Source organism: Platalea leucorodia (genome assembly GCF_965183815.1).
Source record: "Platalea leucorodia genome assembly, chromosome: 5".
NCBI lineage: Eukaryota > Metazoa > Chordata > Aves > Pelecaniformes > Threskiornithidae > Platalea > Platalea leucorodia.
In genome coordinates this window covers 32,944,567-32,970,886 of record NC_138827.1, presented here as the reverse complement: position 1 = coordinate 32,970,886, position 26,320 = coordinate 32,944,567, and the positions used below count along the sequence as shown (strand labels likewise).

Genomic DNA, 26,320 nt, shown 5'->3' with positions numbered 1-26,320 from the left:
TGCTGTAACGCTGCAGGTGCTCCTCGCCCGGGGCCTCCCGCCTGGCATGGCTGTGCTGCTGCCTGCGTTGCCTCTCTGTGCTCCCTGCAGCTCTGCTGCAAGAGACAACTTTAAAAATCCCCAAATTAGCCCCCAAGAGGTTTCTGCAGCCAGCTGAACTGGCTTTTGCTCTGGCTCACAGCTCCACAGTCCTCTTACTCTCAGACTTGCCGTGGCAGGGTGGCTCTGGCTTCACGCAGAACTATCTCTGGAGCAGATCTCCCTCTTGGCAGAAGCTGTGGGAGAGCGCAGCTGCTGACACAGGTTGCTGGTGGGTCCTGGAAAGGCCAAGTGTTAGAGGCAGGGGTTGAAATTAGGCAGGTGAGTTTTGGAGTGGCAGTGATTGTTGTTTGTTGGCTCTGTCCAAGATGTGTGTGCTTGAGTGCAACACGTGAGTGTGAGCCAGCAAGTGTGTCGGTGTGTTGCTGTTGGAGACGCTGACCCCAGTGCCCTCCTTTCACTCACTCCAGTAACAAGTATTTGCTCTTCTCGTTTGCCTCTTCTCCGCCTCGTGGATGCGCTCCCAGGAGACGGTCATTGGAGGCCTGCTGCCGGAAACCACCTACTCCGTCACAGTCGCTGCCTACACCACCAAGGGAGATGGTGCCCGCAGCAAGCCGAAAGTCATCACCACCACAGGGGCAGGTGAGTGTGGGGAGCAGATACCACAGCCTCATAGGGGTGGTGGTGAAACCTCCCAAGAGGTGCACGGGGAGTATGGCCAAGGCACCTGTGCAGGAGGAAGCGAGAGGGCTGGAGATGCTGCAGAGGTACATACTCTTGTGATCTCCAGCCCTTACTTACAGGCTTTGCCACTGGATCACCTGAGAAAAATGCAGCAAACAGATGGACAGACACTGCCAGGGCCCATGAACGAGCAATGAAACTCATGGGTCTGAGCTCATCTGCGTAGTCCAGAGACCTGAGAAGAGGAAGTCTGAAAGTCCAGGCCCTCCCTCAGCTTTGGAGTCATGGCCTGTCCTCACGTTGTTCCCGTAGGCGAGTGCCATTTCTTGCTTCCTGCAGTGACTGCAGTGCCACCTGGGATGGCCCCTGGCACAGAGGGCCCCTCAGAGGTGCTTCTCAGCTCCCTACCCTGGCCATTGCTACTGCTGCCTCCCCAGGCTTACAGAGCTGAGCCCGGCTGCTCCTAGAGCCATGGTAAAATCTGGAATGCAACAAATCCTGCCGTAGGAGTGCTGCGGACACAACTTCTAGGTCCTGGTGATCCCAGCCAGTTCGGTTCTGCTGTCTCAGTAGACACTCGTACCCTGTGCCTAGTGCAACACAGGAGCCTCGGCCTGGAGCAGGGGCACCCAGGAGTTCATCAGGTGCTTTCCTCCGGATGTGGTCAAGCTTGCCTTTGGCAGTGGCACCAACTAGTTGGCATTGTCTTGTCCCCGATTTCCACTCACTAGACCTGTCCTACAACCGATAATCCTGCTGCTTCCTCACACCAGCCGCAGGAACAATATTTACCACTTGTTATTATGGGAATGCAGCTTGTGCAAACTGAGAGCGTTTGTTCCTGGTGCTTTTAAACAAGGAACAGCTTGCCATCTCCTCCGTGCTGCATATGGGGAGCTCCAGAGGTAGTTTCCACTGTCACAGTCTCAAATGCTGTCTCCCTTGTGCCTCGCCATGATGTATGCTCTGTTCGTCAAATTGCTACAGCTGTCCTATAAACAGGAAAAGCTTCCTAAACATCCCAGTGTTGCACTGTAAACCACAGCGGGTCTTCCCATCTTGTGATGCACATTTAAAGTTAATATTTGGAATCAGCTTTGAAAATAATGCGTCCCTTAATACTAGCTGCTGTTAGACATTGTATTATGAGTGCAAGGAGGATGGCACTGGCAGTGGAAATGTGATTGTATGTCTTAAATACCTACAAAGCCACCCCCAGAGCTGCCTTTGTACAGGCTTGTCTGCAGGCTTGACCTCAAAGGGGAGTGTTGGTATCGCCCTCTGATGGCAAAATCGGGGCATAATTCTGTCAAATACGTTTTGCTCTTGTGCTCACCTCTGAGCTCATACATTTCAAAACTGTGCAAGGATATTTAACTAGGTTTGGCTACAATCCCATTTTCATTTTCATATCAGTGGCTCCATCCCTTTGATTCTGAGTATCTTCCCTATCAGTTGATTTGTTTACAAATCTGAGCTGATGTGAAGTGAAGACACATCCTTTTTTTAACTGAAGGAGATCAAGGTATTAAACCATCAATTTAAAGCCATCAGTTCCTAACCAGTGACGGCAACACCCCTTGGCTTGTGCAGCATAAGCAAAAATCCTGTGGAACACTTGTGTTCACCTCTCACATCGACACTGACATCACGAATCTGCTCATCAGCTAAACCAAAATGTATTCTGATGGCAAACAGCCCGCCCAGCTCTGCTCGCTGCCTCTGCAGATGGTAAAACTGCAAGGTTTCAGGATGAAATTTGGCTGCCTCCAGACAGGTCAGGGCTCTGGACTCGGGCTTCTGTGTGTCTGTTGTGGTACAGTGCACCGAGGCCAGCATGGCCTGGTGCTGTGCACTAGCTGGAGTGTCTGAAGACCGCTGATTGGGAGGACGGGATTCAGATCTTCTCCGAGATAAATATGGTGCTTTGAGGTACCTTAAACCTTTCCTGTAAAAGGGGATGCATTTTGGGGCTGGATATGGCTGACTTTATCGCCTGTTTAGATGGCAGCACATGGGAAAATGGCAGCCAAGAGCTGGCTGGCTCCGGCTTCCCTCACCACCGGATTAGGGTCGGTCTGCCTCTATCCATGTGAATTGTCTGTCGTCCTCTTCACCCTGTTGTCTGAACTTTCCCACTTTCCTCAATCCTCACGGACTGAGCAGCACGGAAGCGGTCCTTCCTTCCTCTCCTCCCAGGCTATAGATGGTCATTGTGTGTTTATGTTGCAGTCCCAGGGAAGCCCACCATGATGATTAGCACGACAGCCATGAACACAGCCCTCATCCAGTGGCACCCACCCAAGGAGATGGTAGGGGAGCTGCTGGGTTACCGGCTGCAGTACAGACGTCTTGATGAGGAAAAGATGAATACGATAGACTTCGGGAAGAGAGACCATCACTACACTGTGACCAACCTGCACAAGGGGGCCACATACCTCTTCAAATTGTCTGCCAAGAACAGAGCTGGCCCAGGAGAGGAGTTTGAGAAGGAGATCACTACTGCAGAAGACGTGCCAAGCGGCTTCCCACAGAACCTGCGTGTGGTGGGTCTCACCACTTCCACGACAGAGGTTGCATGGGATCCCCCAGTCTTGGCAGAAAGAAATGGCAAGATCGTCAACTACACAGTGGTATACAGGGACATAAATAGCCAGCAGGACCTGGTTAACATCACCAAGGACACGAGTATCACTTTGATGAATTTGAAGCCCGATACCACTTACGACATCAAAGTGAGGGCCCGCACCAATAAGGGGGTTGGGCCGCTCAGCCCCAGCATCCAGTCCCGGACCATGCCTGTTGAGCAAGGTAAGTGCCCTCTAACAAGCCCTAACAGCAAGCTCTGCCTCCCGGACAGGGACCTTTGCTTCGGTTCATGAGGCTATGCTCCCCTTTGCTCTGACTAATGAGATCAGGTACTGTGTGGCTCCCTAGTCTAAAACTAGTTCAGCGAGGGGAGGCTCAACGAAGGTTTCCTTAAAGTTGCCATTTGGGGGGAGAGGGGCATTGGTGGTAGCTTAATTGCCTTTGTTGCTCCACAGGCACACTTTGCTGTTTTATCTGTACATGAAAGGCTCTTGCTTGAACTGGAGCAGACGGCTGGGTAGGATCATCTGCAGATCCAGTACCTGAGCACCACTGTTCTTTGATCATGGCAAAGGGCCAAGAGAGTGTGAGTGGAGGGGGGAGAGAGGAAGGCTACAGTTCAGCCTACAACTTCCTTTCTGTGATGCTGGAAAGTATAGTCAAAAAGCAAAACTCCACTGGAGACTGGAGACTTGGTAAAAGGCTGCTGCTCTTTTCTCCTCATCTCTCACTTCTCTGCTGTAGCTGAACTCTTTGACCTCTGCTGCTGAGTTAGAGAGACTTGGAGCTGAGCTGCTGCCTGGCTCCCTCCTGACTTGGCCTTACAGTGCTCAAATACCTTGTTTTTCATTTCAGTGTTTGCTAAGAACTTCCGCGTCAATGCCGTCATGAAAACATCTGTGTTGCTGAGCTGGGAAGTGCCTGACTCCTATAAATCTGCAGTGCCTTTTAAGGTAAGGGTGGGATGCAGAGGACAGGGAGCTCCGCCTGTGGCAGTGAGCAGGACAGTGGAAAGCAGCAACTTGACCTGCCAGATGATGTTTTCCGGCCATCAGACAAGAGACCAGCAGAGCAGGGTCACGTTGCTCACTGGCCTGGGGTCTTGCGGAGCTCAGATCTCCAAGCCCAGGTTAGGTAGCCGCTCTTGCTTTTGAGCACCTGCGCATGAGCCATGGCACACAGTAGAGCACACTGCTGCTTGCTTTCCCTCTTCTCACTCTTCTTAGGACAGAAGGTGTTGTAGTTTTGTTGAATTCTTTCTGTTTTGATCAGTTGTGGCACAGCCAGCACTTGGCTCATGGTAACAAAACAGGAGTGAATAATGTTGGCTGAAGCACATAAATAGGAAACACCAAGCAGTGAAGGCATGCGCTGGGCAGAGGCAGTCAGAGAACTGGGGTATCTCAGGGATCATAATATGTATTTCTGGCTTCTCATCATCTGGCTAGAAACCCATCTTGACCATAGCAACTTCTGCTAATTACCCAGTCCTCCCTTGATAGTGCCCCTGAATTTTCAAAGGGAAATGGAAACTGGTCTGGCACTCCAAATCACTGATGTTTTTCCCATGAGTGGTTGCAGTGGTTGTTCACACAGTCCCAATCAGTGCTTCACTCCTCCATCAGCTTTCTCGAGTATCTTGTTACCTGGTATCACTCAGCTGGGGCCTACCAGTCAGGCTGGCCGTTGCAGCTCCATGACAGTGGTTACACAAGCTTGACTTGATGCCTGACACAAAGTTGAAGCGTAAAAATTTATAAACGTGATTTGATCCTAAGAGATCACCAGGACAAAGTGGTCTGAAAACCAGCCAGTGAATCAAACTAAGAATGACTCCTTCTGCAATGTGTCCTGTCTCAAACATCTGGATTGAGTTACTTCAGAGCATCAGGGCACATGCATAATCTTAGGGCATGAAGGAGAGAAGCATCATCACCCTTCCAGAAGGTGTTGCAGGTGTGAGCAGCACAAGATGTGTCCGTGCAGAGGGAACTCTGAAGGAATGGCTGCTGCTCTCTTCTCCAGCACAGTTCTGGATGTAGTGTCATCCACCAGGCTGCAGACAGCACTGATGACCCGATGTCTTCCTGCTCTTGTCCGTCCCCCCGTGTGGATCACTGACGTGGGTAAAAGACTAGAGTGTGGTGGAAATTTCTGCAGATCTCAGTGCAGCTTCTCTACCTTAAGAAACAAGACCAACGTGTCACATTGCCAAGGGTAATCTTTCACCCGGTCTCAGCAGCTATCTGCTGCCTCTGCAAAGGTGGCCAGGGTGGGAGCAGTGTGACTTCCCTCCCTCCTTGCACATGCACCCTGCTGTGCTGTGCCTAAAGAGCAAATGCAAGGCCTTCATGAGCTGTGGGGGGATCCATGGCCAGGGGAATGAGGGGAAGGTCTTGAACTGCATCCGCATCAAAGTATGTGAGCATCTCCCCTTCCTTGTTACTAAATCTCCTTGTTTAAATCCTGAAGCTGAATTACCATGATCAATAGCAGACACTTGTTAACATGCAGAGTTTAGCTGAAGCAGACAAGGCTTTTGTGAAGACCTTGTGGTATTCAAAGCTTTCCCAGGTGTAGGGTGCATTAGGATCAGTGTTCAGATATCTGGCCGCAAGGAACTCCACAGATCCCCGTTACTTTGCACTCTGCTGAAGAACCAGTCTGCTTCATCTTGCCTTATTCTTGTGGCACAAAGCCCACGTCTCTGTCTGACAGCACAGTGCTAGAAAGGGACAGTGTGACCTTTGGAGCGTTACTACCACATAAGGATGGTGGAGTGGCTGGAGATAGCCAGGAGCGAAGGATGTAATGCTGATGCCTCGTCTCGGCCTTGTAGCTGCGACTGCTTACACAGACAGTGACTCCGGGTCCGCCCCTGCTGTGGGTTAACCCTCAGATGACACAGGAGCAGATGGCATTAGCCACTTGCTAACTGAAGAGCAGTCATGCAAACAAGAGTGTTACAAGGATATTTCTCTAATAGTGTCTTCTTTCTATTAATATTCCCAGACTTGCAGACACACATGAGTCAAGGCCAGGAGCTAAGAGGGTCAGCTCCAGGTCGTTGATTGTGCCACTTGAAAGAAATCCTTAACCTTCAGGACTTTGTATTTTTATAAACAAGGCTCACCTCTCTCCTCTAATTCAGGCACATGGGATGCTGAGGCCAGAGCCTAATACTGTAACTAGCATAGCAGATAAATCTCCATGGGAACAATTAGTATTATCTACACTTGATAAACAGTCTCATGCTAAATCTATGTCCCAAAGGGTGTCATATTCTACTTCAACAGATTTAATTAAAGTAGATATTGTTCTGACAATGAATAGTGAGGTGCAGGCAGGACTGGTGCTATTTTTTTTTATAGGGGATGAACTGAGACCTTAGGAATTTTCATTGCTACCAAATCAATAATGAAGGTTTTGAGTTCTCTTTAGGGAATTTTCACAGCTTCTTCTGGTCCAGGAGATAAATTCCTTGTAAAATGTTGCCAAGCAGTTGTGGTGGAGCAGAGGCACTATTCCTTTTCTATTCCAGTGTGCTTGCAGAAAGCTGTTCTGGAGCTTTCATGGAAAGTGCAAGATAGATACAACCTTCTCCTTGGGGAAACTGCACTTTTCTGAGACACATTCTTCAACTTAAGAGCAGAACAGAAGGCAGCATCACAAGGTATTTTACAAATGGGGAGAAGGAATAGCACCTTTTGAAAATTATTATGATACAGGTTCAGAAATAACCCCTGAGAATGCTGGGCAGAGCTTTCTCACAGTGTGTCCCACAGAATGTAGTAATTACTCCTGCCCCCAAAAAAAGGCAACCTCGTCTACTTCTCCATCAAGTAATTATCTTTTCCAGTGTTGCACACTACGTGTCTTTTCATCTTTTAGTTCAATACATTCTTTCCTGCCTTGAAAGCAAGCAGCAGACCTTCAGCAGTGACATTTGGACCCACCTAGCTTTGCAAATCTTCTCTTGTGAGTAAGGGTGGCAAAAATGACATTTTACAGCAATCCATGGGCTAGTCAGCAATGTTTGGCAGTTCGGAGCCCTTGGGACAAATTTGCTGCTGACTTAAGTAGTTACCAGTGGGCCATGATGCAACTTCTAAATAGCATTCCTGCTTGAGCTCCTGGGCATCTTCAGCTGTACACGAACGACTGTTCCTGAGCCCTTACATTATTGTAAGGTTTGCGTAGAGACCTTAACTAATGGTGCATAACATTTGAGAAGACAATGTGTTATGGCAAGTAAAGGAACGTAGAACTGTTACGGCAACTGTGAAAAGGGGGGGGATGGCAGAGAATGCTTCAGGAAGGCATTGCAAATGCCAATTTCACTGTCTCTGGACAAAAATTTCTGTGCATGGCTGTAAAAACCATCATCTGGTGTCAGAACTGAATCAGAGGCTGTGCCCTGGCGCGTTCCAGTGCAGAACAAGCAGGAAAACTCTGAAGTGCCTGACCAGTGTCCTCCTCTTGCTGCAGGAGGACAGCTATGTCCCCAGCAGATGCCTCATGTGCAGGCAGTTGTTGGGTGAGTGTCTTCCCGAAGCACACGCAGAAGCAGTTGGTGGTACCTTTATTACGGAAGACTTCGTAACGCGAAATCTCATCTGAGAGGCAACAGAACTCATTGTGAGCTTTGGATCCTTCCAGCATAGCTCTTGATGTTGGAAGTTTTGGTTTTGTTCAAGTCTGTGTTGGAGCACATGAAGTGAGGTCCCGCTGCTCCCTGAGGACACCCGTGACTTGCTTTTATCTGGAATATCTGGACCTGTACTATTGCAATATCATTGCAAGGGGTGGTGCTGGGAAAGACAGCAAAGCTGCTAAGATGACTTGAAGTCTAGCACTCCTGTCTTTGTTGTGCCTACTTCTGTGTCAGAGCAGGGTGAAACCTGCCAACTAAATAGCTGATATTCCAGCACTAGAAGAAGCATTTCTTCATTTTACCTTTTTCACTCAATGTAGCACCCATCTGATGTACATGTCTTTGGAGAAAGGGATTGAAGCCCAGGAGAAAATATCTTAAGAGCAGTCACAGCAGAGACCAACTCCCTCCAGCCATCCTACCTTTGACAGCCTTTCCTGAACACTGGACGGCCAGCTGGGGCTTTGTCCCTGCAAACCTCTGTTATTTTAGTACTTGGTACTTACTTTTGCAGTTCATCCCTGAAGATGGAAGCATGTGAACAAACGAGATTGACTGCATCTCTCCTCCATTGCTGGCTCCTCACTGCTGCTCTGTTACCTGTTGGGAGTCTCTTCTCAGCAGCAAAAAAGCTGGGGCTCTTTTCCTATGCCGACCTCCATGCAAAGTGACCTGAAGAGGATTTGAAGCATTCTGTGGGTATCGCTGTTTGGATAACACAAAAGCAGAGCTGCAAATTCCAGGCCTAGTCTGGTCCCTGTGCTCTGCTGTCCTTCAGATCTCTTTCCAGGACCTCCCTCCTCCTCCCACCTCCAGCACTAAATATTAGAGCAGTGCTAATCAGCTGCCCTTGTCCCAGCAAGCTGGCAGCCTTCTGCAGATTTCTGCCACCTGCTAAAAAGGTGACTTGGAAGGAAAGTTTGTCCCTCCCTTGCTGCCTGCGTCAGCCTGAACGGTGGGCTCAGCTGGTGAAAAATCTGTTTTACTTCAAGTAATTTTTTTTCCACAGAGCTGTCTTCTCTCTCTCAAGGCCGCTGTTGGAAAGAGCACGTTTTACTGTGTGGTCTCTGCCTGTGGCACGTAAAGGCTGCCATGGTTTAACATGTTGCAGCTCTGCCATTGCCAGTTTCTGGCATGCTGTGTCTCTGCACCCCTGTCAGGAATCCAGCACTCCCCTGCCATGCTGGACAGTCGCCTGGTGGAAGGAAACATGGTGGTTTATCACAGCTGGGGCACAAACTCTGGTCTCCCCAGTTCTCCTACACCCCATTTGTCTCTGTCTCCGGGAACTGTTTGAGTTTCTGGCTTTGCAGAGGCAGCGCCCAGGGTTTCAGGGTACAGGGGTTGTTCCAGCAGGATTGGGATCAAGGTTCCCAGGGCAGGTGGGCTGTTTGGTGCAGCTAATAGAGCAGTGCCTATGGCTGCTGTGCCCTGGGGGCGACGGGGGTCCTGCATATCTGCAACAGGGAGCTGAGAAAATGTCATTAGCTGAGGGGTTGGCGGGCCCAAGGGAGGACGCTGTGCATGGGGGCCACCTGCTGCCCCCGGCCACCAGCAGCTCTGCCCTGCCCTGCCCAGCAGCCCCTCACTGCAAGCGCGGCAGGGAAAAGCAGCGCCGAGCTCCTGCCCACGGCTGGTGCGGCGCCAGCATCTGTTGTCATGGCAACAGGGTGTCACACCTGCAGAGCCGCGGTTTTGGGTACCAATTTGTGAGCCCTGCACGGGATTTGTCAGATTGTTGGTGAGGCGTGTAACCCCCCCAGTCACCTTGCTGGGAGGGGGATGCTCTGCATTAACCATTCGATCAGGCATCAGCTGGTAGACACGGGAATGACACCAATTTAAAGCAGACAGGATTTTATACCAAAAGCATATTGTGTGTTGTAGCCTCGTGAGACAAGAAACAAAGACCCATTCATCTCCACGCGAGAGCAAAGCACAGCCATCTGGATTCCTCCCCTGAACTGGCGCTGAAAAGCAGCACGTGTGGCACCACCAGCCTCACCGCTGGCGCCGGCCACCCGGGCTTTGCTGAGATGGCCCCCTCTCTGCTCCATCACTGTGAGGCACGGGGAGCACAGCTCAACCCTCTGCTGGGGGCTGCTCTTCTTTAACTAAAGATTTATGGCTGTTTATGAAGTGCACAGTAGCTGAACCACCTGAGGGAGGGCCCAGAGCCAAATTGTCATCTCTAACACTGCTATTTTGAGTGTGAGTTTTCATCAGCAGCTGTCAGCTGCATAAGCATGTTCTTTTCCCGTTTCAGATTCTGTACAACAGCCAGAGTGTGGAGGTGGATGGCCACTCGATGAAGAAACTCATAAGTGACCTCCAGCCAGACACGGACTATTCTTTTGTGCTAATGAACCGTGGGAGCAGTGCTGGGGGACTCCAGCACCTTGTCTCAATCCGCACCGCTCCTGACGTCTTGCAAAGCAAACCCATTGCCACAAACAAGTACATACAGGAAGGAAAATTCACGCTCACCCTTCCCAAAGTCCAGACCACTGTGCCGGTTAGGTAGGTGCCGTGCCTGGGTGGAGAAGGCAGGGTGGGGGGCTAGAGATGGGGAAAAAGACAGGGCAGACCTCTGCCAACCTGTGGATTTTGTAACCTGGGAGTGAATTTCCAAGCAGGCTGCAGTACAGAGCCACGCATTTACCCGTAACATGGGATCATGCTGCTGGCTCTTTCTGAGCAAATATTTATGTACAATAAAATTAAGACAATTCTCTGACAGTTTGCCCTCACCCTGGTGGGTATGCTCCAGATGCTACCAGCGAAAGCACAGTTGAGGATCAGGAGGGACTTTCTCTGACACTGTATAATATCCTTTAAATAAATAATGCCTGAAGCCTCAAGGAGATTAAAAAAGCGAGTTTGTGGAAGTCTTATTCGTTACTGTGGTATCCTTGTGCTGAAGCACAATTCCCCCAGGGTTCTTGCTACAATCCGATTATATAAATGTCCTTCTCACAGCTCCTACACCACCCTCTGGAGCACAGTCTGTAGATCTTCATTAACCTAATGAGTGCTAACAGGAGTATTCTCTTCTCTGGTGCAGCTGGAAAACCAGCCTCTCCCTTACTGAACCCTTTTGCTCCTTAGAGGGCAGGGAAAGGAGCAGGTCGTCCTTGGGAGGCATATGGCACAGGTTATTCGGTGAAATGCCAGAGAGATGGCTTAGGGTCCAGTGCTTATGCTTTCCTTCCTTCCCAGGTGGTACTACATCGTGGTTGTGCCAGCAGATCAGAGCACCAGCAGCCCGACTGCTCGGTGGCGGACACCTGATGAGATGGAGCTGGACCAGGTAGGAATCTGTAACAGCTGCTGTAATGGAAGTGGCTCCCAGGTGGCCCAGCACGCTTTACCCAGGCCTCCTGGCAACAGCATGGGTGCAGCGACATAGATGCAGGCTGTACGTCAGAGATGGGGGGCTGTGGGACGTGCAGTGCCCACTCAGCCTTTCTTGGCTGGTGACAGCATGTAGGAAGGAGGCTGGAGTTAAGCAAGGAAGGAGCCACCTCCCAGAATGTGCCCCATTAGGAGACCACACTTGACTGTCTCAGAGCTCTGACCAGGACAGATCCTGTCTCGGATTGTACGTTCTTTGCAGCCTTTTTCAGCTGAAGCAACCATGCTGATTTTGGAAACAAGCTAGGAGAGAAAAGTATTGTTTTCAGTTTATTAAGCTGTTCTGTCAGGAGGCTTTTCCGTCTCTGGATAGGACCTAAGCCTGCAGTTTGAATAAAGAGTTCACTTTAGTATCTAACAAAACCTGCAAAGCTCCCTTCACACTTGCTTGTTAAAGGCTTTCAGCATTCAGCAGCCCATTCACTCCAAGATGCAGCTTATTCTGTGCAGGAGTCCTCCAACACCAGTAGCACAGTACACGTGCGGGTGTCAGGAGAGTCCCAAACACGGGGTTTGTGGGCTCTTTCTTCCCCACACACACCATCCCCCCAAAGTAATAAGGAAAAATTCCAAGAAATCACACACAGAAGGGTCCGCTAAGAGAACAAAGTTGCAAGCTTGAAGCACTCAGAAGTTACAAAGTGTTAGAAGCTGTAAGTCAGCCCTTGCTTATCATTAATCTTTAATTACGTGATTGCACAGTCTTTTCCATGGGGTCCCGGCTCACAGAGTGCATGGGTGGATCTGTTCTGCCCATGAAGCTCAATTGTGTGATGGAGAACCATCATCTGTAGGTCTCCTGCATTATTTCATTGCAGAAGTTGGAAGATGTCACAAGAAATAGAAGACTAGGATGAGAAAGGATGGTTTGGTTTTGAGCTTTAGGTAGTTGAAAGCTATTGAGAGAACTGGTTTCTATCTCTGTTTCACCCAGCCCTGGGCAAATGATTTAAACCAAAATTTTCGTTAGCAGCCACTGTCTTGCATGTTCCGTTTTTTTGGAGTGCTCAGTTTGAGATCCCAGAGCCTCATTTGCAAAGCCTAAGCATCCCCAGCTGCAGAGAGAGTCAATAGGAGCTCTGCTGTACAAGTCAGTGCTATAAAAAAATGCTAAGTTTTCTTCAGAAACAAAACAAGCCAATGTCTTTTCAATTTGACATTCAAAAGTGGACATTTTTTACATTGATGTCCCTGCGTCTCTCTTCTCCATCTGTAAAATTAGGATAATCACTTTCATCTCACCTCATATGGGTGTTTGGAAGATAAGATCGTTAATGTTTGTTAAGCATTTGTAATATTATAGTGATCAGCACCATAGAAAAGCCCACGAGGAAATTATTAATTTTGCCTTCAGAGCTGGATTTGAATAGTAAGCTGCATAATGCAAAGAAGAAAACAAAATATGGAATAGCTGCTGTTTGATTAAGCACAGTCTGTCCTGTGTATTGAACAAAGCAGGGGAGTTACAGAAAAGAGAGTATGTGACCATGCAGTCAAGGATTGTAACACAATGCACATACGTAAGACAGCTGAATTAATTTTGCACAGGCAATATTAATTTTCTAATTTTTCAGGATCTGAACTTTGCAAGCTTAGCATTCTTTTGTTGCAGTCTTTTGGTGTGTGTTACATATATAAGTGGCAGTAGCATCCAGCAACCTCAGTCACAACTGGAGCCCTATGGTGTCATGCCCATGCACATACAGCTGTGCTTTCTGCCCCGAAGAGCTCAGCTGTAATTTCAGCCAAGATACAGGAGCTGTGTGTAGGGAGCAAACTCCACAGTCCAAAGACTATCTTTCTGCCTTTCCTCCCTATGGTTACAAGGATATTTGTGAAACTGAGATTTCTCCATCCCTTTTTTTTCTTTTCTTTCCCTCCCCCCCCTTTTTTTTTTGTGATATTGCAATGACAGCCTGTAGCTTTCCTAAATTTCTCCAACATGAGTATTCATAAGAAGGCAAGGATGGGCTGTCAAGGGGAAAGAGTGGGGGGTGCCTTACCCAGGTTTTCCTCCTCAGAGGGAGTGAGCTGAGCTCAGCAGCGTGGCTTTGTGTGCACATCACTGTCCCCAGCCCCACTGACGTTCCCTGTCTGCCCTGACAATGCTGCACTGATACATTCGTGTGTGAAATGTATTTCATGCCTCCTTCTTCATTTTAAATTAGAATTTCTGTTCCAAGCCTGATATTCATTTTTATTCATTAGAAAAACATCTTTAAACATCTGAGAGTCTTTCTTAGCAGTGTAATTGAATTTCTGTGTGTTTATATCCTTTTTCATGAATTTGAGGCCGACTATGAAATTTGCCATTTTTACTCTGAACATCCCATGAAATCTGTTATCATTCTGTGTGATTTACACAAAACTCTGCCTGCGACCCAGCAGCAGGTGAAATATCGAAGCACTGACAGAAGAGAAAGACACAGCAAATGTCACTTTTTCCCTATACATCAGCGTCAGCTGTAATTCACGTCCAGCATCCGTAGAGCGCGTGAGTTGCTGTCCAGACCAATATTTGGGCGGCAGAACGTGGCCCAGTTCTCTCGCAGCCCATTGGGATGCATTAACTCGGGGTGACAGGCACAGCCAGGCTGTCTCAGCCCTAACATTCACTGTCTCAGCATCCCAGGGCTCAGGACTCTCCCAAAGCTGAGCTCCTGGCAGAGGTGCTTGCAGTGAGGGTCTGCAGACGGGTGCCCCAGCAATGCCTAAACGCGTAACGCATCCCTCCGGTTTCTTTGTACCGCCACGTCCAAATCAAACCCAGTATCTTCTCCTCCCTTCCCTTCCACCCTGCTGAGTCCTACAACCAGTAAGGTAACAGCGTAAGGCGGTGTCACGCTGGGCGATGCAATAGTGATGCACCTTGTTTGTTCCCCAGCTGCTGGAGGCCATAAGCCAAGGGAGTCAGAGCAGGCGCCAGCGACGCCAAGCAGACAGACTCAAGCCCTACATTGCTGCTCAAGTGGATGTGCTGCCCGAGACCTTCACCCTGGGGGACGAGAAGAACTACAAAGGTTTCTACAACAAGCCCCTGTCTCAAGACCTGAGCTATCGCTGCTTCGTGCTGGCCTCACTAGAGGATGGAGACACGGTAAGGACTTTCTACTGGGGGGGCACAGCCTTTCCTAGCAGAGCTGAGGCGGGCTCAGTGCAGGCAGGGTGAACAATTACTGCGAGCCAGGATGATGGAGTTTTCTCTGCAGAGAAGAGAATGAGGCTGTGTAGATGGTGTCAACGAGCTGAGGCAGCCGTGGGAGTTGACTTGATAGATGGTGTTTTTGGAGGGAAATGGCACGTATGTTTGACATAACAGATGAGAGTGGAGGGCAGTGTCAACACACGTGTTCCCCACAAGCTCAGTTCTGGCTTGCTGGGCTGTGCCCGGAGCAGAGCTTGACACATGGTTGGGATGGGATAGGTTCTTATTCTGCTTTGATTCAAGTAAGTGACTGTGGGAAACAGCCCCTTGAAATCCTACCCTGCACAGTGGCTGCTGAGGCTCTGCAGTGAACAGGATGCTCCCTCTGCAAACCAGCCCTCACAGGCCCTTCTCTGGCCAGTCTCACTTCCAGGTGATGTCTGGAGAAGCAAACAAACCTGCCTCCAATTGCAGCGGGTTGTCGGCAGGGCAAAGCTGCGCACGTGCGTGCTGTGTAGGGATTCTTGCTCCTGTGCGTCTCCTTGCTAGAGGCAAATGGGCCATGCCTTTGTTGGCAGTGTGCTGCCAAGTACATGGGGCCTGAGCACGTGAGAGAGAAGGGAATAGCTGATGCAATAAGCGGGGAGCAGCACGGCGGGACCTGTGCATCAGTGTCCAGCTGTAAACACGGAGGACAGGAGCAGTGGTGGCAGCAGTAGCAGCAGCCAGTATGGAAATAATGGAAATAATAGAGATGCACAGGAGCCTTTGGTCGGCTTCCAAGGTGCGGCTTCCTTCCTCAGCCTCGTTTGCTTGTAATGGCTCATTAGGGCTGGTCAAGTTCTTCATTACTCATCCAGCTCACGTGTTCTTGTGGCAAGATGTGCACACTGGTGAGGGAAGGAGAGTCACAGATTAACAGCAAGATAAGGCAGGGGCCTCAGGATGTGCTATCCTGGTAATCCCTGTCAAGAAGAAATGACCTTAACTAGGTGATCCCAGAATATCATCATCTCCTGCCTAGCATAGATCTGCCACAGCCCTCCAGTGAGCCACCAGCCAGCAGAGATATTACACCCTGACCCTAGAGACCACCTTTCTGCATCCCCCGCTGTGTCACGCCCGTTTTCATTTGAAGCATGAGGCACTCTGTCCAGGGCTGTGCGCTATCTCCCCCATTCAGCTCCTCTTAAATTGCTTGCTGTGTCTCTGGTGTCAGCAGGTGAGCCTAACATTGCCATTCTTCAAAGGCAAAGGGGAGTGTGGTTGAAACACCATCTCTGAGAGCAGGGCACCTGCACCTCGCAGTCTGCCTTCGGAAATGCCACTGAGATAACAGTCCTTCTGATCTCTTCTGCTTCTGTCTTCTCTTGGAAGGAGGCATTTCCGAAGTGTGTCTGTAAAAATCTGAATCTTTGCCCCTTGCACAAAGCTTTGGAGATGGACACATGTGTTACCTTGCTGCACAGATCAGCATGCTCCTTCCCTCCCACCTAATGCAGCTTGACCTTTCTGGGTAGTCACAGACAAAGCCTTTGTGCCTTCCTCACAGAGTAGCCACTTGCCCATCCAAAGGGGAGCCCCAAGCCTTCTGCCCCATCCTCTCACCACCGATGTAGCATCTTCTTGTCTCTGCCATGCTCAGACAGAGCTGTCGCTGACTCCCTGCCCGTTGTTTGAAGTGGACAAGGGGGTGTAGAAATAGGTCGATGGGTTGCAGTGATCCCATGCAGACTTTCTTTAGGAACAGAGCTGAACCAGGAGCCAGCATTGATTTCAGGGTCATTGGAACAGGGTCTCTTAGGGCTGAAAGGTTTCACGGACAAAGCAGCAACCACCCCCCATGCTCCCCCTCCAGCCAGTGGCGTCTCTGAGCACTGATAAATCTGGGCAGAGCAGCTAGGATGCTGCACCTGCGCATGCTGCCAGAAGGATGTCGCAGATAAGAGCATTTTCTGTACTCCACGCATGTTTGAAACCAGGCTGGCTGGGATCAAGGGCACCTGTGAGAGAAGATCAAGATGTGCATTTGTGTGACACCAGCACGCTTGATTTTTCCCTTTCTTCCCCTCACATGAATGCAGACATGAAGCGTGTGTTTAAACTTAGACCTTAAAGCAGGCAATTTATAGATCCAGAGGCACCTCTTCAGTGACCGAAACTTTCTATGGCAGGAACAGAGCGTTTCTGGCTCCCTAATGCAGGGCAGCAGGTGCTGCTCAAAAGCCACAGGCACTGAACTGATACAGCTCTGGCCATCTCTAATAGGGGGAAAGGATTTCTTTTTTGCAGCATTTAACCCTTCTGACCCAGCGATGCTGAGCTGTGAAGGGACAACACAGCTCCATAAACCTTAGCAACGGCAGCAGAAAAAGCCAGGTGCAGTGTCATTTTTCTGCAGGAAGGGTTTGGGTCTCTGCTAATCCTGTCTTGCTGGTGGGGCAAGAAAGCTGTCCCTTCGGGTTATAAATCACCGGGCTGCCAGATTGCAGAAGTCTCTGGAAAGGAACCTGTGAGCAAGAGCCCCTTTCCAAGGTCTGTTTTTCAGGGCTGAGACATCAGGTGGAGATGTTACTGTCATTTTGTTCCTTTAAGAAAACCGCCTAGCCCAGCAGGGGTTTTCCTAATATAGGCCTGTCCTGGAGAGATGTGTTGATATCAGCACAGCAGGTATTATAAACCACTTAGGAATCATCAGCCAGCCCCACTGTGCAATTGGTTGGGATTCAAAAGCTTGTGATTTGGCTCTGAGAGAATCCAGGGCTGGCAAGTGGCTCTTAGCTGGGCTGCTCCAGTTTGGCACTTCGAGGCCAGGTCTGCCAGCCAGGAAGCTGCTGGCACTGGGAATGTTTCACACCAGGCAGAGACTGTTTCCACAGCGTGATCTCTGATGATGCCGAGGGAGGGAGGATCCCATAGTGTGCTGCTGAGGTTTGAGAAGCATGACTGTTCCCTGCTAGCCAGAGGCAAGGGGAAACCTCTGCATTTCAGGGGTACAGCTGTTGCTTTAGCATAATGGACGCTTGCTTTTCTCTCCCTCTCCTGCCGATGCTGTTCAGAAGAGATACGCAGCCAGCCCCTACTCAGATGAGATCGTGATGGAAGTGGCTTCAGCAAAGCAGCAGGATGAACCAGAGATGCTGTGGGTGATGGGACCTGTCCTGGCCGTGATATTAATCATCATCATTGTCATTGCTATACTCCTCTTCAAAAGGTGAGATCCAGTCCAGGACATACCAGTTACAGCATAAGCACTACAGGTGGTGGCACCTTCAAGACCCTCCTTGTGGCCTTCAGATATGGAGTGTTCTGATAGATGCTCCTTGGTGGTCATGGGGAGGAGGAAGGTCTCTACCTGGCACAGCAGAAGGCTGCTTTATAACCAGAGCAGAAGGGCTGGCTATGCAGAAGGTAATTAATATCAGCCCCAGGACACAGAGCTGCTGTGGATTCTGGAAACGTGTGAGCAGTGGGACAGAGGAAAGCTGCTTTGTCCCTAAAGCGTCTGACCGCTCTCTGGTCTCACAGCTTGGATTTGCAGCCTTGGGGACTTCTCTAGTACTGGTTTTCTGTGGCAATTGCTTGCTTGATCTCTGGCAGGTGCCCCCACTACTGTGAATTTTGACTGAGGAACATGGTCTTGGTGGTGAGAACAGGGCATGGATGTGACAAGCTGAAATCAGAGTAGGAGCTCTCTCCTTGAGGCCTCTCAGTCCTGGCTACCTGATATGGACCATCCACACTCTGTGCTCCCTGCTGAAGCAACCACCTGCTTTTGCGTAGCAGAGCAGTCCTGCTAGAGCTGTAACCGTAGTGTGAGACGATAGTTAGTCCTCCCGAGGAGCCACAGGTTGCATTCGCATGTGTTCATGTAGCCTGTTCAATTACAGTAGGTCATTCTCTATCAGCTCAGCTCCGAGGTTCTGCTCCTCCCGGACTCTCTATTTACATATGTATCTGTAGCTCTGGGAAGGGAGCCGGCTTTGTTGTCTGATTAAATGGAGCTCTGCTGTGCATGTGCAGTCAGTGCCTTTCTGTGTCAGTGATCATCTCCTTTCTTCTGTTTCTGCTTTTCCCTGGATCTAGTAAGCAAGAAAGGTATGAATCCATTTTATCTTCTTGTTTTTCTAAAATTTAAAGTCTATTTTCCTTTTAAAAATCAAGCCTAAAGCTACTAAGGGGCATCTTTGTTTTGGGGAGTGTGGGGCATGCCAGCCCTGGGGATTTACAAAGACTTTGTTTCCTCAAAGGTATCAGCCTCCCAGCAACTGTCAGCCTCTCACAGCTCTTAGGGAGGCAGCTCGAACATAAAGACTTCCCAGATTGTTTTTGCAATTAAATTAAAAATCAAAACAACAACACCAGCAGTTATAGGGGTTTCTTTGTTTTCTCAGTCACTTCAGACTGAGAGCTGTTGTGTCAAGAATGCAGGTGCATTCTTGCAGTCTGTAATGATGAAGCTTTGAGGGAATACCAGGCAATTGTAAGAAACAAAGTGTTTGCCGGTCTCTAAGGAGAGAAAATGGCCCCCGGGGGGGATTCGGTACCTGGGCCCCATAGACGCTGTGCCCAGTTTGGCTCAGCTTTGCTTTGTCCTGGAGTCTGGTGTGGATGGAAGCAGCACCAGCCCGCTGTGCTCAGACCTGACATTCATGTCCCTGCTGTGTCCTAGCCCATGCAGCAGCAGCAGCATATCCCCTTCCAGCACCACAGCGTGCTCAAAGTGATGCTGTGTTATCCTACAGTTTTTTGCTGTTCAGCTTCTCTTTGGAGGTGTTTTCTCCCAAAGGTGTCTGTGCAGCATATTCACAGTGTCAAATCTACAATGGGAATGAATTGAAGCTGAGTAGCAGTGGATAGCCTGGGATCTGGAGGTTTGTTTAGCAGTTGTCCTGACTAGGCTAATGAGAGAGACAAACATTAATTATGTGCTGTGCCCATTCCCCAGAAAAGCTGGGCCACTTTGCTGAAGGGCTCAGGGACTGGCACACAGTAGCACATGGCACATCCTGCTGTGCTCCTGATAGGAGAAACACTGCTTTATTTGTTTGCCATGTATGTTCCTTTCTTTCTATCAATGCTCTCAGTCCTTCAGCTCTTTTGTCTCGGTCCAGGCAGCTAGAAGGCTTCTGAGATGTTGAGGTGACTCAGAGTAGTGTAAGACTCACAAGCTGGTCCTCCCCATTGAACAACTCCAGTGTTTGATGCAGCCACAGGCTGCAGATGGAGCTTGCTCACAGTCTGGGCCGCAGCGGGAACACAGGTTTCACTCGTGATTTATGCACTAAATTTTCCCTAACTGCTTCTCACTAGTGCCAGCCCAGCACACACAGCGCCCTGTGCCTGTGCAGAGCATTTCTGATCACGCATGGCTCAGGGTCACCACCATCCAGAGATGCAGCTGCCTCTGTGCAGAACCTGGCAGCCCTTCAGGGTGCTTCAAAAGGCCTCGCAAGGGGGTGGAAAGCAGAGACTGATTGTTGCAATTTGCAGGATGGTAAATGTGCTAGCATTCATTCAGACTAGCAGTGATGCAGCTCCCTCTCTTCCAGAAAATATCAGGTCAGCAGAGGGGTTCACCATCAGGCAAAATCCTTTTTGGGGCTGTAGCCAAAAGACAAAGTCTCTGCGTATTGCTGCATGCTCAGCACGTTGGCAGAGCATCGGGGTCAGCACAGACTCAGAGGAAAGTACTGCCGTCTGGCTCCTGCTCAACACCCCTCTCTACTGCATGGGTATATCCACTATATTTGTAATATAGAGCAAGAAGTGGGGCTTAAAGAATCGCTAGAAACCCTTCTTGCAGTATTAGATTTTCCTTAATATTCACTTGTCCACTTTTTGATTGGATCTGTCCCTGCTTTGCCTGTGAATTCTAGCAAGAGCCTGAGGTGGTGGCATTGCTCTAGGCATAAATATAGCATGAAGAGACAACAGTGTATTTTATTGTTCCATTAATACACGCCTTGGGTGCCTTCAACCATTCAAGACATGTATTAATGGCCCAATAAAACACACCCTGAAGAGCCTTTACACTATTATATTACAGCATTCTATATTTAAATATTTCTAATACTTGAAGAAAATTTTTATTATATCCTTCCACTACAGGAAATAGTTCCTAGAGAGAGAAAGAGGAAACAACATCTTGCATCTATCTGCTTTGTCTCTAATAAATATTACGCAGAATATCACATTTCAAAGTGCCCCACTAATCAAACCTCTGCCATTGCTTACATATGATCCTTCCTGTTTCATAGATGGGAAATTGGAGGCACGGAAGAGGGTGTGACTTGCCCAGAGCTCCAGGGAGCTTGGATGGAGCTGGGTATCTGGGACGCAGGGACCCAGAGTCCTTCCCAGGGTGGTTCATGCTGCTCTGTGCCAGAGCTCACCGGCTTGTCTCTGTCCTCTCTGTCCATAGGAAAAGGGCACACTCCCCCTCTTCCAAGGATGAGCACTCCATCGGCCTGAAGGACTCGCTCTTGGCCCACTCCTCTGACCCGGTTGAGATGAGGCGGCTCAACTACCAGACTCCAGGTAGGGAGCAGCTAACCCTCTTGCACCCCACCTCCTCCAGTTCCCCTTCGCCGGGTCCCCATGCCAGAGGAGGAGTTGCAGTCCTTCCCCCGCAGCAGCTCTGCACCTTCTCAGTCACAGTGGCACAGAGGGGGCTTAGACCGAGGATATCCAGGTGTCGTTCTCTGGTCTGCAAATCCTTCTCCCTGGCCCTGGTCCTGCAGGCATGCAAGGCTGGGGAACCTGGATGGGGACAGCCTAGTGTGTGGTGCGTGTCAGACCTTACATGAAGCTCACTGCAGTTGTCCTGAGCCAGGAGGAGCCTACACACAGAGCTGGGAGTGCTCACCAGTGCCCGCACCTGCGTTGCTCCCAGGTGCTGCGCTGGCTTGGTCCAGGCTGGGATTCAGCGCTGAGCACCACTGGTGCAGTGCTGGCCACAGGGGCTGCGTCTGGGGGGATGAGGAGGTACAGAGAGCCCTTGTACTGCTGAGGGTGTCCCAGCAGCTCTGTCCTGGGATCTTTGGTGTGCTGATCCTCCTGCTCTGCTCAGCTAAGGGTGAAGAGAAGAGCTACCTACAGCCTACATTGCCCCCCAGCCGGTGCTGTGGCCCAGGGAAGGGTGCTGCTGGTCACCATGGCCTCAGCGCAGAGGATGATAGTTCAGTAAAAGCCATTGCTTTCTGCATGCAACCGTTCACTGCAGAGCATCTCGTCATGCCTGCACTGGCCTGTGGTGCCTCGGGGTGTAGCTAGTTTGCCAGCCCACGGAGGCAACTGCGCTTCGTACTGCAGAAAGGTCTCGTGCTGCTGCTTTGTCTGTATGTCTCTGATGGCACCAAAAGCACAGTACCTGTCATTGTAGCGATCAGAGACACGCTCACCCTGACTCGTTCAGAGCCTTTCAGAGAGTCCAAGTCCTAGATGAAGTGAGGGAGTGCTCGGGCTTTTGTGATGGAGGGAGCAGTTCAGCAATAAATGAGGCACGTACAGCTCTCTTCTAACTTGCAGCTCTTCCTGGTCTGTAACCTACTTTCCTTTTCCTCCTGCTGCTCGTTTATCTAAGAGCTTTCATCTAACAGGAGAGTTTTGAAGGGACCATCTCCTGATGTAAACCTCCTGTGTCTGGGAAGGAGGGTAAGAGGAGCCTTTCCTGTTGCTGCTCACAGCGGTCTGGCTCAGATCTGGGGTGGGCTTCACCAGCACATCTCCCTCTGTGCCAGAGCAGCTGTCAGAGATCCGTAGTTAGTGCATCTCTCAGGCAGGACCGGTTGCAGATCTCATGGGTAGGATGCAGCGACAGCCTGGCAGATGCCATCAGACCTGGTGCATTAATTGGCCACAAAGGCAGAGCAGCATGGTATTGCAGCATGGGAGGAAAATGCTGTGGGGAGCAAGGGAGGCACCTGCGCTGGAGGAAGAACATCTCAACAGGCAGATCACTGAAAGCAGCGCTAGGTGAGGGGGTCACATGCAGTCAGCAACAGCATGCAGCTTCTTGAGGAGGAGCAAGGTGTTGAATAGGGCTGCTCCAGGACACTTGTGCATGGGGACAGGTCTCTGTGACATGTCTCCACTGCCCAGGGACACAAGGGCCATCTTTGCTATATGCTTGTGGTTTACATTGCACGGAGGAGTGTGACAGGTCAGGCTTGTGCCTGCTCCCATCTCTAGCGAGATCGGGGTGCTTGCAACAAGGGCATCCCTTGCTAGAGCTGTAGGAAAGGGTCAAGAGCTGCCATCAGAGAAGAGGGGTCTGGGAAATTTTCTTTTCCCACCTGTGCCTAAGGATAAGCCAAAGATGCTGGCTCTTTCAATAAGTTTGCAGAGCTCTCTGGAGAGACAAAAACAACCCCCCAGTGCCCCATTCACTTGAGACAGCAGCAGTGCCCTGGGATGCTGCTAGCCAACACTCCCCCACCAAATGACAGCGCTGCATCCTCCTCCCTTCCTCCCCCCACATCACTTGTGAGGCTCTGCCGGCTGGAAGCAGGTGTCATGCAGCTAGAAGTGACTGTTCCAGCTCCTGACAAGCTTGTCCTCATTAATGAGGAGGCATGAAAACCACCAAGCCCAGTGGGCCCATGCTGTTGCCCCTGTCACCCACCCGAGGTCGAGGCAGTGCTGCATGGATGTGTTGACAAGAGGTGCTGGCCACCGGCCCTGCACACTTTGGTGGCTGGTCTCCCTGCTGGAGTGTGCTGAGCAGGGAAAACTTGTTTAATACATAATTAATTGGGCTACTGTTATTAAATATTAAGCTTTCTCATTTTTGTGGTTTTTACTTCAGACAAGGGTTATTTCCCCCGCTGTCGGCCTCCCTGTACTAACGTACCGCTGTGCCAAGTCACTGAGGATACAGGACCGGGCAGCATCCCAGTACGCCATGAAATGAGGCTGAGTTGCGCTGCTGATGAGCTGTGAGTGAGCTGGAGGCTCAGGAGCACTGAGCAGAGGTAGCTGGGGCTGAGTACAGTCCTCCTGGCCACCGAGCGGCACAGATGTCCCCTGTACCTGCCATCCACCTGCCCTTGCTGGCTCCCCTTGGGCACGGGGCTGTGGACAGTGGTGTGCAGTGAGAAGTGTAGCTTTTGGCGTGAGAGGAATATCTGTGCGCTCACTCCCCTGCGAGTACCTCCAGCTCCACGTGTTTGTCAGCGTCAGGGGATGGCACTGGCCAGAGCCAAAAGCCTGGTGTGTAACGGCCAGCTGCAGAGCAGCCCCCAGGGCCAGGCAGCCGGTCCTGTGCAGGAGGGAGGCTCCCGGTGCTGTGGCAGATGGTGCTTTCCTTTGCATCTTCATCTCTTTGTCTTTCCATTTCTGAACCTCTGCAATGATGACTAAAGGCTAATGGGATTTCTGTTCTTGCCCCGTTTCTTTTCTTTGCAGGTGCCAGTGTCCCCAGTTGCCCGAATATCTCAAGTTAGTTTTAACTCCTGTATTTATCTTTTGACACCTTTTGCTTTTTCTTTCCCTTTCTCTCTCGTCTCTGTAATTTTTGTTTCAATGTCATGAAGGTCACCCTCACTCACAGCAGACTGTAGAACGGCAGTGATTTCACTTTCTGACATGATGTGTGGGGCCAGACTCGAGTACTGTCTGCACGGCACTACAGCAGCTCACCGCGGCACAGCGCAGAAGGGAAGGCCCCGGGTGCTGGGCTGCCAGGAGGCTCCTGCAGCAGCCCTTTGCCTGCTCCCAGGCCTCCTGCCCCCTTGCAGTGGCATGCCAGGCTCTGCCGTGGCACCAGGCGTGCAGCTGGCCCTGCGTGGGGACAGATAACCTTGGCCGTTCTGGAGGGGGTGGCCAGCTAAAAACCCCTAATGGACGAATTGAAGGGTGCTCTACAGCCCAGTGGTTGAACACACTCTCCTCCTGCCTCAGGCAAACTGGCTTCCCTAGGCTGGGCCGCCTGTGCCGTAGAGTTAGGCAGAACGGATGGCAGGGGATGCTGATCTTCTCTGACCTGCCATGCAGTTGGTCTGCTTGGCAGTGTTGGCACCACAGTCCCAGGCACCGAGCAGAGGGACTTACTGCTCTAGCAGGTTGGATGGAGTTGTACCAGGACTATGCGTGTAACTGCCCCTTTATCTCGTCTTGTGAGCTTCAAGTTCACTCTCAAACAACCATAAAAGCATGTCCTCCCTGCTACTTGATGTACAAGGCATCTGCCTGTGCACGCAGGAATGGGAGAGGTACGTAGGATAGATGCTTCCCCCAGGAGCAGAGCCAAGGGCTTTGCAGTCTGCGGCTCTGCAGGCATTGTGAGACCTCTGAGCTCTTCTAGCCTGGTGGAGAGCTCACTGTCCTCTTGCCAGAGTCATTGGAAGAGCATGTAGAAGTCCTGGTATTGTGTACAAGTCTCCTCTGTCTTGCCTGACACGGTCAGTGGAAGTTGTTCTAGGTTCACCGTAATGGGACACCAACCCCCTCTTTTTCCCCATCTGCTCTTGCAGCTCCTTTGCTGCTGCAACACTCCTTTGGCCAGCAAAACTGAAGTTTGGCGAGACCCCCTTGTATTTCTCAGCAGAGATGAGTGTCTGCAGCTCTGCTGTGGTCCATGGCTCTGCCGTACTTCATACATAACGATATTGGGATAAGCACATACTGTGGCTATGTTCCAGCCTCTTTCTTCTTCCAGCGCCACACTTCTGTCCTGGTCCCACACTGTTCTCCTCATTCAGTTGCTCATCAGTAACAGCTCTGCACTGCAAGGGCTGCTCCTAAGCTACAGCCTCTGGAGCTCAGGCACCAGCGAGCAAATTGTGCAGAAATCGGAGCATCGTCTTTGTGGGCCTGCTCAGCCACCTCGGGGATCCTGGTGGGTGAAGTGGCAAACAGAGGACCATTACCAGGAGAACCTCAGCACAAGGCAGAAGAGGGATCTTTCCTTCTCCGTCTGTCCATGTGCTCTCAGGCCATCCGTGGATAGCTCTGCACTGTCAAGTGATAGAAGGACGAGTGTGTGTTGCATCGGGTCTTGCCTATATGCAGCGATGTCAGATGCTTTTGGCAGAGGTGTGAGGAGCCCTGCTGTGCAGTGGCTGTGGTGTAACCCTTCCATGTTATCACCTAGTGACTTGTCACCACTGTGTAAAATGCACGTACCCAGCCTGGGGACCACTCCATCACCTCAGTGGCCCATCACTGCCATCTGTGGCAGTGTTCAGGCTCCTGAGTGATTGAGAAGCTCCTGGCCATGCTCCAGACTCTCCCTGGGTGTGAATCAACAGCTTCAGCCTATTAATAATCAGTATTACCCACGTGGGGTTTCTGGGAAACCCACAGAGCAGCCGATGGAGTCACGAGCCTTGGGATTTGGATGAGCCAGGCTTTGGATGAGATGTTTCAAGCCATGTTCCTGCCAGTTCACCATCTCAGCTTCAGAGAAAGAGGTTGCGATGGTTGAGCCCTGAATCCCAGGGCCCCAGTAGGGCTTCTCCCAATCCCACATGTGCACCCCCACAGTACCCATCCCTTGTGTGGGCCTCTCCCCTGAGCAGGGCTTGGGCTGTGCCCAGGATGAGCCATAATGTGCATCCCTGCTTTAGACGGGACAAGGCTTCTGCCGTGGCTTGAGCTGCGTCCCAGCTCGCAGCAGCCTCCCAGAAGCTGCTGTAGGGCATCTCAGTGCACATGGTGCCTTGCACGAGACAGCCCAGCCCAGTGGAGCTGGATTTTGGGCCCTGGAGCTGACTCTGCCTCCGGAGCACCACTGAAAAGCACTGAGTTACGCAGCTGTGGGCAGAGCTCTCGGAAAGTTGTGCAATCTC

The 26,320-nt window shown here is 50.6% G+C and overlaps 1 protein-coding gene across 1 annotated transcript in view; it reads left to right on the top strand.

The window, feature by feature from the left end:
• The window catches only part of PTPRF (protein tyrosine phosphatase receptor type F), a 257,441-nt gene that overhangs the window by 204,849 nt on the left and 26,272 nt on the right, over positions 1 to 26,320 (top strand). Inside the window, exons 13-20 of the mRNA XM_082311797.1 lie at positions 567 to 684; positions 2,959 to 3,537; positions 4,171 to 4,268; positions 10,236 to 10,489; positions 11,189 to 11,279; positions 14,268 to 14,480; positions 17,588 to 17,742; positions 20,953 to 21,068. Of these exons, the coding sequence (XP_082167923.1) occupies positions 567 to 684; positions 2,959 to 3,537; positions 4,171 to 4,268; positions 10,236 to 10,489; positions 11,189 to 11,279; positions 14,268 to 14,480; positions 17,588 to 17,742; positions 20,953 to 21,068 (1,624 nt within the window). The remainder of the gene's footprint in view (positions 1 to 566; positions 685 to 2,958; positions 3,538 to 4,170; positions 4,269 to 10,235; positions 10,490 to 11,188; positions 11,280 to 14,267; positions 14,481 to 17,587; positions 17,743 to 20,952; positions 21,069 to 26,320) is intronic.